The 13,243-nt window shown below is 31.6% G+C and overlaps 2 protein-coding genes across 2 annotated transcripts; one reads left to right on the top strand and one right to left on the bottom strand.

Moving 5' to 3' along the window:
• Positions 1-2,824: 2,824 nt before the first annotated feature.
• Positions 2,825-5,141, top strand: LOC108479094 (uncharacterized). The gene is made up of 2 exons (XM_017781539.2): positions 2,825-3,362; positions 3,899-5,141. The coding sequence occupies exons 1-2, from the start codon at positions 2,973-2,975 to the stop codon at positions 4,832-4,834; spliced, it is 1,326 nt and encodes a 441-aa protein (XP_017637028.1). The 5' UTR covers positions 2,825-2,972; the 3' UTR covers positions 4,835-5,141.
• Positions 5,142-9,054: 3,913 nt separating this feature from the next.
• On the bottom strand, positions 9,055-11,320 carry LOC108469733 (N-alpha-acetyltransferase MAK3). Its single transcript, XM_017770752.2, has 4 exons — positions 11,063-11,320; positions 10,847-10,967; positions 10,609-10,664; positions 9,055-9,607 (listed from the first exon to the last, which is right to left on the bottom strand). The coding sequence occupies exons 1-4, from the start codon at positions 11,240-11,242 to the stop codon at positions 9,452-9,454; spliced, it is 513 nt and encodes a 170-aa protein (XP_017626241.1). The 5' UTR covers positions 11,243-11,320; the 3' UTR covers positions 9,055-9,451.
• Between the last annotated feature and the right edge of the window lie 1,923 nt (positions 11,321-13,243).

The raw sequence follows: 13,243 nt of genomic DNA, 5'->3' as shown, positions 1-13,243 counted from the left end.
AATTTTGTCCAAGTTGCAGATTTGACTTAGGGCTCTAGATGTTCGGAAAGAAACTTAGATTTTGACACAACCTGAAACGCAATCGAATCCAAGTCAAATAAAAACAATTAAAATAAATAACTAAGATAAATAAAATAGAATAATAAATCAAAGATTAGAACAATAAAGAAGAAAATAAAGAAGATAGATGGAAAATATAGAATGTGGTGTGTAGAAGTCCTAAGAAGCCTTGGAAACAAAAAGAATCCATAACCCCACTTCAAGTGGCTCTAATTTTCCCTCCAAGAAAGAAAATTTGGCAAGAAAAAAGTTTGGAGATTATCCCTACAATCTGAAAAGATTTTTAAAACTCTTTTAAAAGAAAATTTAAGAAAAATTATTGAAAAGAAAAACCCAAAAAGAATTTATTAACTCAAAAGAGAAGTTGTTGAATAATAATGAATTTATTTCCTGTGTACAATGTAAGGCCTTTATATAAGCTAGCTAAATAAATCTAAATAAAATTATGAAGTATACTAAAACTCTACTTAACCTAAATAAGAAGTAGTTTTAAACTAAACTTTCTTGTTGACATAAAACTCCTAAATAACTTAAAATACTTAATAATTATAAAAAATCAAAATAATAAAATAATAAGAGCTGATAAATACAATATTTAGCTCAAATATAATAAAAATTAAGCCTAAACTCGAACCCAATATGATTTAAACTCGAATTAAAAGCTCGAAACTCGCAATTTTCGTAATAATCCCATCCAGAAATTTTGCTCGCACAATCTTCACTAAAACGGTCATAACTTGAGTTCTCAAATTCGAAATCAAGTGATTCAAAATATGTTTTGAAGTTAATAAATAAATTTTTAAACACTATGAAGACATCTTAATCTATAAATGCCTAGATCCCATACAAATATTTGTCGCAAGTTGATTAATCTTTTCAGCTTGAAAATTGACAACTTGGTTTAAACTAAAGGAATACGTTCGGTAAGCACTAGATACTTCAAAAGGATTGAGATTAGTAATTAAGGCTTTATAGAGTAAAATAATAACATTAAACGCGTAAAAAAATTTAAAAGGCTCAAAATCAAGATATTAAGAAAAAATATGCAAATGTTGGCTCAGCTCAAACGATCCAAAAAGATTGCCTAGGTTTTCCCTTATCATGGATTTGGAACTACTCATCATATTCAAGGGCAACAACTAATAAATTCTAAAATCATGATAAAGATCTTACTTACAACCCATTATAATTCATGCATATCATCTAAGACACATAATGTATTCAAGAAAAGTTCAAACTATGATATTATCAAAGAAAGGTCAAGGAGGAAATATCAAAAGTCTTAATAAAACCTAATTACACAAAACCCATGAAACACATTCTATAATAGGTTAGCACTAATCTTTCGGTAATAGTCAGTTATTCAAGCCTACATACTTTAATACTTTGCAAGCATGTTAAAACCTTAAAAGTATTAAATATCTTAAATGGTCATGCAAAATATTTACTGATATCATATATAAGGTTAAAACTTGACAAGAGATTTTTTGAAGAGAAAAAAATTTCAATATAAGACAATGCAATTCAAGAATGCTATTCACTTTTTACTTGCATTTTACTCTAAAAATTTAAAAAAAAAATAAGGGTAGGCATTCTAAGAAGGTGCGGTCTCTAAATTATTTAAATTATAATTTTTTATAGAACATTGTAAAAATATTTTTAATTTTATTTAATCTTTGTAATTTTTGGATTTGTAGTATATATATTTTGATTTTTATTTATAATTTTTAAAAATTTTAAAACTAATTTTTAAATAACGTTTTAATTTTTTTAATTTTTTAGAGACAATAACATCATGTGTCTGCATGTCAATTATACAAGTGTCTATGTATTAAAAAATTACTAGTTCGTGTTAAAAACTTAACACCATTTAGTTTGAGTATCAACTTATGTAAGATAAACCAAATATAGATGCTAAATTTGATAAAAAAATTGAATATCATATTCAATATTAAAATTTAAGTATCAAATGATATAATAATATTTTAAATTAAGTAAATGATATTTTTTGTTTTGTGAAAAAATATTTGGTAAATTACATTAGTAGTCACTTAATTATTAGTAAATTTCTTTTTTATTACCCAATTATGAAAAGTTACAAAAGATCACTTTAACTAATTATTTTTGTCTTTTTTGGTCACCAATTATCTAACGAAGACAACTTTTAAAATTGGCATAATTGGAAATTTAACCCTTAGTATTTACACATTTTGTTAGTTTAGTTTTGGTTCTAAAAAAAATTAACTCTCAACATTTATATATTGTGCAATTTGATTTTTTTTTGTATTTTCTCTTTTCATTGTGACATTGCGGGTTGATTTTAAAAGAATGAAAAAAGATGAAAATTATTATCTTAGATTTTTTGTTATTTCCATTTTTTTATATTTTTAATCAAATTTAACTGATGTATTTGTTTTTTTCCTAGCTTTTTAAGTGAAAGGGCTACAAAGAAAATAAAAACTACAAAAAAGACCAAATTACACAATATGTTAATGTTGAGGGTTAGATTTTCTAGAATCAAGAATAAATTGACATAATGTATAATATTGAGGGTTAATGTTGCTATTATGCCAATTCTAAAAACTACCACCATTAGCTCGCTGGTGATAAAAAAGATAAAATTTAATAGTTGAGTAACAATTTTGTAACTTTTCATAATTGAGCAAAAAAAAAATATTAATAATTAAATAATTATTTTGTAATTTTTTATAATTAGACAAAAAAAAATTTATCTTGAATTTTATCTTGGGCTACATATGGCCTCGAGTAGGCTGCTATTGCTGCCATCTATTTCATATTTTTATATGTTTAGCAACTTTAGCAATTATCGCCATCTCTACCTATTCATTTCCCTATTTAACTTTCCTCTGCACAAAACCCTAATTATTTGAAATACCCTTTAACTAACCGCCATGGAAGACAGCTTCAATGCCCGAGTCGGCAAAGTTTTCGGCTCTCTCTCTTCTTCTTCTTCTTCTTCTTCTAATTCTAAATCGCTGCCTTTGAGCTCTCTTTGGAGCCTCACAGACGACGAAATCGAGAAACGAGAGTGGAACCGAGACAAGAATAGTCCCCAGCAGCAGGACGAGGACGAGGGCTTCGTCCACAACTTTTCACAGAAAAAGAAGGCCATTAATTTTGGCGCGGAGCTGGAGAACGATCTCGATGACCTGGACGACGAGGATGCAGAGGAAGAAGAAGCTAGCGCCTCCTCGAGTAAACCTGCTAAGCCAGAGGATTATAATGATGAAGAGTGGGAGATTAAGTCTTCCATTGGGAGGGACTGTACTCTTGATTACGAGGTAGGTTACTTTTTCCTTTTCATTCTTTTGTTCCCTCAATCAACTCAGATAGAATAAATAAGCAAGTCGGCTGTATTGGAATATGTTTTTGGTACTAAAAATTATCATTTTTCAAGATTTTGAAGTTCAACCTTTGAATGAATTTTACGCGACTAGAAAATAAAAAAGCGTGTAGAAGAATTGAATTGCAGTTATTTCTTTCATCCCCATAAAATAAGAAAAAATATTAAAAGGGAATATGCTTATTTTTTCAATCCAAGTATGATTTTGTTTCCTTAATATCAAAATATAATTGCAAGTAGGAAATATCTAAAAATATAGAAGTTGCAGGATTCACAAGCCAAATGTAACTGGCAACGTCGCATTACCTCTAATAACAAGTATTTGAGTGTGGTACCGATGGTAGATACATCGGTCTCACTTATTAGAGTTATGATCTTGTCCTGAGATATCATAGTTGCTCTAACGTTGTAGATTCAGGGTCTGACTTTGATATGATGTTCTGGTATTGATTTTCTTTCTGGGATTCGGTTCAGGAAGAGGAAGATGCATACGATAAAGTGGCAGTTGGAAGGGATAAGAACGGAGATCGCCTTTACATGAAAGATGTGAATGACTATGACATAGATGCAGATTCTTGCAACACAATTCCAACTACGTTCAAGGATTTCAGTAGAGATCCACGTGCCAATCACATCGCAGCGAAACTTAGGCTCATGGAAGATGAAGAAGCTACTAAGAGAAGGCTTGAAGAAGATGCTGAAGCTGCTAAAAAAATCGATTCATTGCATGTGTCTGATAGTGATGCAACTGTGGGTGTGGACGCTCACAGTAGCACATTTGAGGACGGTAACCCGAAATCCATTTTGAAGAGGAAGGATGCTGAGTCAAATTCAAAATCACAGAAACGTGTCCGTTTTGATTCTGAATGTTGTAAAAATGATTGCAGTGAAGGCCCTGAAAGAACCAAAGATGTTCAGGGGGAAGTTTGCTTGACAGAGGAAGAAGATGCTATGGTTTCCAATGAGGTATCTGATTATCCATCTGGAATTCCAGATTATATGCGGAACCCTTCAAAATATACTCGGTATACTTTTGATACTAGTGACGTTGATGATGAATCAAATCGGTTAGCCTATATGGACTTCCTTAGACTGGTTAGGAGGTCAGATGGTACAGAACCACAGGCTGATGATGGTCCAGGTGATCTTACAAAACCAGTAACTTTTATACCAAGGAAGAAAATTGGCGATGTGATCATGGGAGAAAGTGGCAGCGAGTCAAAACAAACGGGAGAAGGTGCTGACAAGAAGCCCATGCATAGGAGAGGCTTGCAGATTGGAATTGCAGCTGGGGATACTGATGATGGAGTTTGTGCAATGGATGAAGATGAACCACAAACAAGCATTGACAACAGAAACATCTCCCAGAGATCAGGCCGTCAATATCGAATGAAATCTTGCTCAGAGTAGCATGATTAGTTTTTTTTTATCATCTAATGCAGTTCTGACTTGTTACTATTCTAGTTTCTCAGCAGGCAAGCATGTACGTCATCAGCAAGATACTTTACTTTTGTGTAGACAGAGAAGAGAACTGGAGAAAGGAACGATTGAAAGAATAGATCTTGAGGGAGTAAACAGTTTGACTTATCTAATAAGAGTTCCATTCGGCCTATATATGTATAACTAGTTTGTGGCTCATGTGATTCATGGGTTCAAATCATATGATTTGAGTTTTGATTTAATCTAATTGATATGCAGTACTAATAATTTACTAAAATTTTTTAATAGAATAATTGTTTTTTTTTTAGTCAGCACCTCTAGGTATCAACTTCTAACGCTATTTTTTTTTCAACTACAAACCTTGCATGGCTTCAACGTTGACTCCTCCTAAAATTCAGATTCTGCTACGACTTACTTATATTTCGCAGAGATGGATAAGTTTTAACACTTAAATAGTTCCGGTAACAAAAAACCACACAGAAAAGCTTTTACAATTTCCATAGAAAAGAATGATAAAGGTGCAGACAATCAGCAAACACCCAAATGTCATAAAACAAGCTGATTTTGCATCTATTTTTCGTGGTTTGTTTCTAGATATTCAATTTTTATATTAATATTTTATCTCCGCAAAATATAAATAAAATCATATTTCAGAAAATTATGCTTCCAAGGTTAATAACAAAATTAATTCTAAATAAGTAACATTTTCATTTAGTATCTCTTCCAAAAAATAAATCTTATTTAGAATAGTTGTTGTTCTAAATAACCTTATTTGAGAATAGTTACATCTAAAACAACTATGTTCAGAATAGAGTTTTAGTTTAAAATAATAGTTATATTTGGATCAAGTATGTTAAAAACATGTTCTAATTTAGAGCAATTATCATCTAATATAACTACAATTTAAGAATATTTCTTGTTAAAATAATTAAAATTCAAAATATACTTTCAGAAGAAGTATCACCATAAAACAACTTTGGAATAAATCAGAATAATTCTTGTTCAACAACAATTCTCATCGTGAATTCCAAGACACCGCTTACCAATTAATTTTTCGTTGACTCCTTCCTCTAAATTCAGATTCTGCTACGACTTATTTTTCGCAGAGATAGATAAGTTTCAACACTTGATAGTTCCGGTAACAAATAACAACAAAGAAAAGCTTTTACAATTTCCGTAGAAAGGAATGATAAAGGTGCAGACAATCTGCGAACACCCAAATGTCATAAAACAAGATGCGGCTGATTTTGCATCTATTTTTCCTGGTTTGTTTCTATACATAGATGTTGAATTTTGTCTACTACTATTTTATCTTTTCTCAAAAATAAATAAAATTATATTTCATACTTTTCAGGTTAATATTTAATAACAAAGTCAATTTTAAACAAATAACATCGTTATTTCATTTAGTATCTCTTCTGGAAGAACAAATTTATTCATTATCTTTTTAAAGAATAATTCTTGTTTAGAATAGATATTGTTTAAAACAACTATTGTTTAAGAATATTCAGAATAGGTCCTAGTTTAAAATAATAGTTACATTTGGAACAACTATATTTAGAACATGTTTTAGTTTAGAGCAACTATCATCTAATGTGGTTGTCATTTAATAACATTTCCTGTTGAGAACAACTAAAATTCAGAACAACTTTTGTTTAGAATAATTGCATTTCAAGAATAGTTATGTTTAGAGCAAACGGTGTTTGAAACAATCTCTATTTAGACCAATTGTGTTTTTAAATATTCAAAACATGCTGTTCCAAGAAAAGTATCATCATAGAATAACTGTTGTTGGAAACAACCTCTATAACTCTTGTTGAGTCCAATTACAAGTACTTCCTAGGCTTTTTTGACCTAGTACTCTGTAATATGGTCCAACCTGATTCAATTTTTCTATTTCCCAAAATAAACTTTAATATTTATATATATAACAATTTTTCATCCCTATTTTATCTCTAACAAAATTTTGATCATTTTACCCTTAGTAAAATTTCAAGAAAATATGTTCACTATTTCATAACTTAACATGTTCATTCTGATCGGATGATTTATTTTTATTTTCGGGCTTCAAAATAGTCCAAAAACATAAGTTTATTCTTCCGGTCATATTTTAAGTAATTCATATAGGATTGCAAATGGATATTTTCATTTCCATTTTCATTTTTGGAAACTTGCATTCATTTCAAATGATTCCATCTCTACATTTTGGAGAAAACTGTAATCATTCCTGTTTTCCATTTTTCTTTTCCTAATCATTCCATTCATTTCAATTGAAACAAGCAATTCATTTTTGGTTCCAACGAGCTAGCGGAGGGACCGATTGGGCATATGTAGTTGAGGCTCAAATGATTTACAATTAAGTTTTGGCTTTGCGCCTATTAATTATAAACTCATTTAGTCACGAAGTCATTCCACTATAGTATCATGACTGAGCTCTCCCCAACGACATACCATTACAAAAGCAACTACCTAGTGCTCGTCTAATGACCTTGTCATAAGTGTGTTGCCCTCATAGAATATCATTGATCTCTTTGGGATAATATATATTCTCCCAATATGATCCTATTTTATCTCATGACATTACATCTTCATTCATGAAAAGTCAATCACTATCAAATAGTGATCAAGTCATCCATCACAAAGACAGACGATCCGTGGCCACGTTTACTTTTCATCAACAATGTAATGCCAATGAGAGGATATCAATTACCCATGTTTTGGGCTATGAATTCCATTGTCGTGAATGACGCTACATACTACAGAAGTCGTACACCCAACGCACCAACTTTCAGTTCATTAGCTATTTGAACTCAAGCTTTTACTTACATGAAAGTGTACGAGTCACGGATACATAGTCCGCCATCCACTCAGGATTTAGGTATGACACACTATGAACGTAACAAGTGAATAAACTCGTAAATGGATTCAAGATCTATTCTACTTGGGTCTTATCTTATGTACTATCAGTCCAGTCAGCCACAACTATGTCTCTATCTTCTAGGAGTCATCCGCTCCGATGCCCAAGATAAGGCATCTCCCCAATTGGACTTGATAGAATACATATTAGTCTTTTAATCGGTTTGCTCATTTCCGATTAGACTAAGGTCATGTTTAGGTTCGTCTACTAATATAAGTTGTCTTTCCATACTACGATCTGACTACATAATATCACTTAGTATTAGTTAAACATTTAGATAACCAATTAGCAGCATTTACTTCCATTTTGCTTTGCATGCAAAAACCACGTGAGGACAATTATACAAAATATGTTAATGTAATCAATGAATTTGTTTTATTAACCAATCTATTCGAAAAAATTACAAGTTTACAAACGAATATATTGCACTCAGGACACCAATTCCAACAAACTGGCCAGTCAGCTAGTTAATTGGCCACGTCACCTGTCTTGTTAGGCCTGTAACGGAAAATGTTAGTGGATGACTGATTTGTCACTTTTCGATAACGTTAGTGATTGATTTGTTATTTTTTTAAAATTGAGTGATTATTTTGTTATTGAGATCAAAGTTAAGTGACTGTTGATGTACTTTACCCTTAGTTCATTTGGTTAGAAAGTAAGATTTTAATGTTTGGTTAATGGGATAAGATTTTAATGTTTGGTTAATGGGATGTAAGACTACCTAAAAACACATTTTACTTAATTGTACTTGCTATAAAATTTGTTCTTCTTTAAACAAGTTTAATTCCTTTAATATTTTTAGCCTCAATTTCCATAAAATTATAATAAATTATTATAATTCTTACTTTTTATTACAATTTATTTATCAATAAGTAAATATAGTGTTAAAATAAATTTATAAATCATAATTATAATAATTCATGGAAAATGATTGCAACAACAACTATAATTATTGTTATAACCATAATTAATATATTAATAAATAAAAATTAAATAAAATATAATGATTATAATTATAACATATGGTATCTATTGGTTTACTATTAAGAAAAAAAATTATTTTTAATTAGTCTTAAACTTCATTTAAGAAAAAACCTAAATTGATTAGAATAATAGAAACAAAAGACAAGTTACTTCAAAATTTAATATTACACTTGTAATATAATATTATCTAATAAATAAGCCATAATAAGATTACACTCTATATTTCGAATGACCGTAATGTAAGATTACAAGATGATTAAAATGTTAAAATTCAAATACACTAATCTCATTTCGGAATGTAACATTACAAGTCGTAATGTTATATTCGATGAACCAAACGCCTCCGTAGAGTAATGTAACATAACTGATACGTGTTAGATAATCTTACATCGTAATAATCATCCTATTAGGATTGATAATATTACATTCAGTACATCAAATTGCTTTAAGTCTAAATGAATTGACTAAATCAAGAGTATACATATTATATCCTACCAGTGGACAACTTTATTCATCGTTTTTAGCATATTAAACGAAAATATATTACTGTATATAATCTTAGAAGATGTACTTAAATTTATAGGACCTAATAGCAATAACCTTAAACATTCATAAGCACCAGCATTGCACATTCTTCAAGTGTCTGGATCGAAATTCATAACTTGCATCCCCGTTTGTTATCATGGCTACAATACTTGGCGAGGAGGAGGAAATAATAGCTTTAAACGGAAAGCATCAACACCATTCAAGTAGTAGTGAAAAAGCCGCTTTGCCCTGATAAACCCAAGACGCCCATAAAGTGCCAGTGCTCCTTTATTCGTCACTTCCGCTTCCAGTGTGACCTTCAGTAACATCATAAATGTCATAATGGTCAATCTCATCACCACGAATTATAACTGCCTAAATCTTGCAATTACATTTAAAAAAATATATAATAATGCCAGGCATACCACCAACTTAAGAATGGTGAAGAATCTATCAAAAAATAAAAAAGAATGGTGAAGAACATACTCAAAAATTTGCAAATTCTTATGCTTTAAAAGAATTTGCCAACTGCAGAGATCTCTTGGGAAAAGAGTGACATCATTTAGAACCATTTTCTACCTTCCTTTTAGAATCAACTCAGTCAATACTCGGTGCAGGATATAAACATACTGATGAGCCAAATATAGCTAAAAGGTGTTATTAGGTTGAGAAATAGTAAAGATTAAAGAAATCTCCAAAAGAGCACAAATCAGAGCCATAACATCTTAACCATTATCAAAGCTTTGGGAAGGAAACTATCTTGATAAAAGAGCATAAAATTCAAATGCAGCAAAAGATTAAAAGTTGTGGCAACGCTGATCTAATAACATGGTTTCTGATTCATGTTCAAGCTCCCTTTGGTCAAATAGAGGATCAAGGGAAATCACCAATGTTTGGACGGCTACTCAAAACCATCAGGTCAGAGTTCTGATGGCATATACTACGCATAAAAATAGACAATGTCCCAGTGTTTAAGAACACAGATAAGGTTAACTGATCGGTGAGTGGTGCTGTCTCCACAGAATTAACCGGTTTACAATGTGAACAAATACATGAGCATCAGCATATATGAAGAGTGATAACTGAAAACTATTTGAAGGATGAAATTCATATTCCCACTAACTAAGTTCAAGTTAAACAAAACATTAGCATTGCATCTTATGTTTCTGAAACAGATTAACCAACATCACAAGTTATCAATTCATACTTCAATCGTACTTGCCATTTTCATATTCAGAAGTTGGTGAAGCAGAAATTAGCATCGATATTCATCATTACATATGATATTACCAAGACAAAAGTATGAGAGATACCGTACCTCTTCACATCCAGATTCCATCATCATTCTAATGGATCTGGTGACGAGCTCAGTGGCTGCAACATGAGAAAAAGCAACGAAATTCAGCATCTACATTTTACATGAATTTTGTGACTACATATCCATTGAGGCATGAACAGTTGACAGGAAACCCATATGATACACTTTTTTTTTTTCAACTTCGTATCGAAAAAATCGAACCCATTCAATAAATTTAAGGGGAGGACAAAAAAAATACCAATGCCTCTTCCACGATAAGGCTTGATTACAACTAACATGGCAATGTAACCCCTGAAAGTATTTCTATGTTCTCCCATCTTGCACACCACAGTTCCGACGCACTTACCCTTGTGAAAAGCCTGCTTTTATTTGAAAGCGTGAATAAAAAGGAATTTTGGATGAAACCCATAGTCCATTAGCTATAATAAAAAATAAAAAAGAGAGAAGAGATTACGAGGAAGGAGAGTTGGGGCCAAAGATAGACGAAATATCGGTAGGTGAAGATGGAGTAAGGCTCACTGAGTTCTTGATCGACCAGGTTCATGATGAGAGGCAGATGGTGCTCCCCTCCATAGCTAACATATTCTATCTCCGGTTCTTCAAATTCCGCCTTCTCTTCCGGCTTTGCTTCCATTGTTCTCTCTCTTCCTCTGGGTTTCTTTCTGCTGCTGCAGAAGCATCAATCTTATTGTTTAAGGCTTCAAGCTGCTTAATTAATTTGGGCTTCAATAAATGATTGGGCCTTATAGAGAGGGGCTACTAGTAGTACAGCAAAACAAATGCATAGTTTTCATCCAGCTTAACTCAACGGGAGGCTTAAACTATTGATTTTGTTTGAGTTAGGCACTATTTTTTTTTTTTTGTGAAATTAGGTACTGGAATTTTGTTTTCTTTATTGAAGTTGGCCTTTGGATTCATTAAAAAATGGTAAACTACAAATATAGTCACTTTTATTTGAAATGTTACGTTTTAGTCAATTACGTTATTGTTTTGTTACAAAGTGGTAACTCTACCATTAAATTCCTTTGCCCTCCTAACGGCAGTTCAAATGAGTTTTAAATGTCAACTTGAATGTCCAGTTGCTAGAATGAAAATAGGTTTTTAATTAAATAAATTTAATTTGGCCTACCACGTAGGATCGCCGTTAGGGAGGTAACGGAGCTTAATGGTAGAGTGACCACTTCGTAATAAAACGATAATATAAGTGACAAAACATAACATTTCAAACATAAGTGACTAAAATGTAATCTGAGGCAAACAAAAGTGACTATTTTTGTAGTTTACCCCTAAAAAAATCATCCCAATCAATGGGGTAGTGCCATGTCACCATCATTAAAATATAATTAAAAAGTTATCTATTAATATTTATATTAATACTAAATAAAAATAATTATATTAATATTAAATAAAAAAATAAAAAACCCCTCCCCCACTATCCCTTCCCTCCCTCTCCCTTTATATTGACCTCGCTTACCAATTTTCCACAAGTTGAACACGAACTACAATAGAATCGGTCTCACATTCATCACCATATTGTTATGGGGGAAAATGAAAATAGGAAATCGCGTATAATAAGAATGAAACGGTACATTTTAGGTATGTCATATTAACGAAAATGATGCATATATGACTTATTAAAATGGTATGTTTTGAGAGTAACGACTACAACTATATGGACAACTAACTATTGTATGGCTCTCTTATTTTCCTCTTTTAACATTACTATTGAGAGAGGATTGTTATCAAGTTGGTTTTCACATGGATTTTTTCTTCTCTTTTCTTTCTTCTCAATTCTCTTTACTCTGCTATCTATTCTTTGGTTTTCTGGTTCGAGTAATATCAGAGGTATCAAAGCTGTCGATCCTCTATGACTGCAAAAAGATGTGGGACTTCTGCAACAGGAGGTGGTTAAACTCTAAAGTGAACTTTCACAATGGGATGCTAAATTAGAGACTCGGTTGAATGAGTTCAAGGACAATTTCAAGGTAAGTTGAGATCTGAGCTTCATAATTTGTTTGAAAAATATTTGGGGAACCCATCCCCTACTGCTAGCAACGCAGTTGCTCAGGCTAATGGCAAGGGGATCTTGGGAGGTGCTCCACCCAGGTTTCCTCCAAAAAAACTCTAGAGGTCCCTCATCCTTCATTGGAAATAGGGAATGTGAGTGTCCAAACTCGATCAAATTCGCTGGTAAATTTGCAGGTAAAACTTCTCTACGTGTGAATCTCCATGCATGAGTTTTTTCTGAAATCAATCCATCGTACGCTAGTTCACAATGATAATAATTGCTAAGGTAATACGCACATGTTTTGCTAGCAAAGAGTTAATGATCCATCTTGTAAGAAATTAGAGCAAATAGGTAATGATAATACTCTAGAACGACATATTTTATGTGCTAATTGCATGATTATTTTGAGTATGATCCTACTAATTTGGATTATTTTGTGGTCTTTTTTCTTTTAGGGACTAAATTGAAGGAAATAAGAAATTTAAAAGCAAAAAGTGTGAATTTGAATATATAGTGGGCCAACATGCAAAGAAAGAGAGAAGTGGAACCAAAAATGCAAACATGGAAGACCTAAGGACAAAAATGCAAAAGAAGAGATTTTATAGCACAAAACTCTATTTTAATTTC

Source organism: Gossypium arboreum, chromosome 7, assembly GCF_025698485.1.
Source record: "Gossypium arboreum isolate Shixiya-1 chromosome 7, ASM2569848v2, whole genome shotgun sequence".
Taxonomy (NCBI): Eukaryota; Viridiplantae; Streptophyta; class Magnoliopsida; order Malvales; family Malvaceae; genus Gossypium; species Gossypium arboreum.
This window is presented reverse-complemented; position numbering and strand designations above follow the sequence as displayed.

Bases quoted from the DNA above. Each gene is read 5' to 3' on its own strand.
- LOC108479094 (XM_017781539.2), top strand. From the start codon at position 2,973: ATGGAAGACAGCTTCAATGCCCGAGTCGGCAAAGTTTTCGGCTCTCTC. The intron at 3,363-3,898 runs GTAGGTTACTTT...GATTCGGTTCAG, and splicing joins ACTGTACTCTTGATTACGAG to GAAGAGGAAGATGCATACGA.
- LOC108469733 (XM_017770752.2), bottom strand. From the start codon at position 11,242: ATGGAAGCAAAGCCGGAAGAGAAGGCGGAATTTGAAGAACCGGAGATA. The intron at 10,968-11,062 runs GTAATCTCTTCT...AAATAAAAGCAG, and splicing joins GGCCCCAACTCTCCTTCCTC to GCTTTTCACAAGGGTAAGTG. The intron at 10,665-10,846 runs GTATTTTTTTTG...CTCATGTTGCAG, and splicing joins TTATCGTGGAAGAGGCATTG to CCACTGAGCTCGTCACCAGA.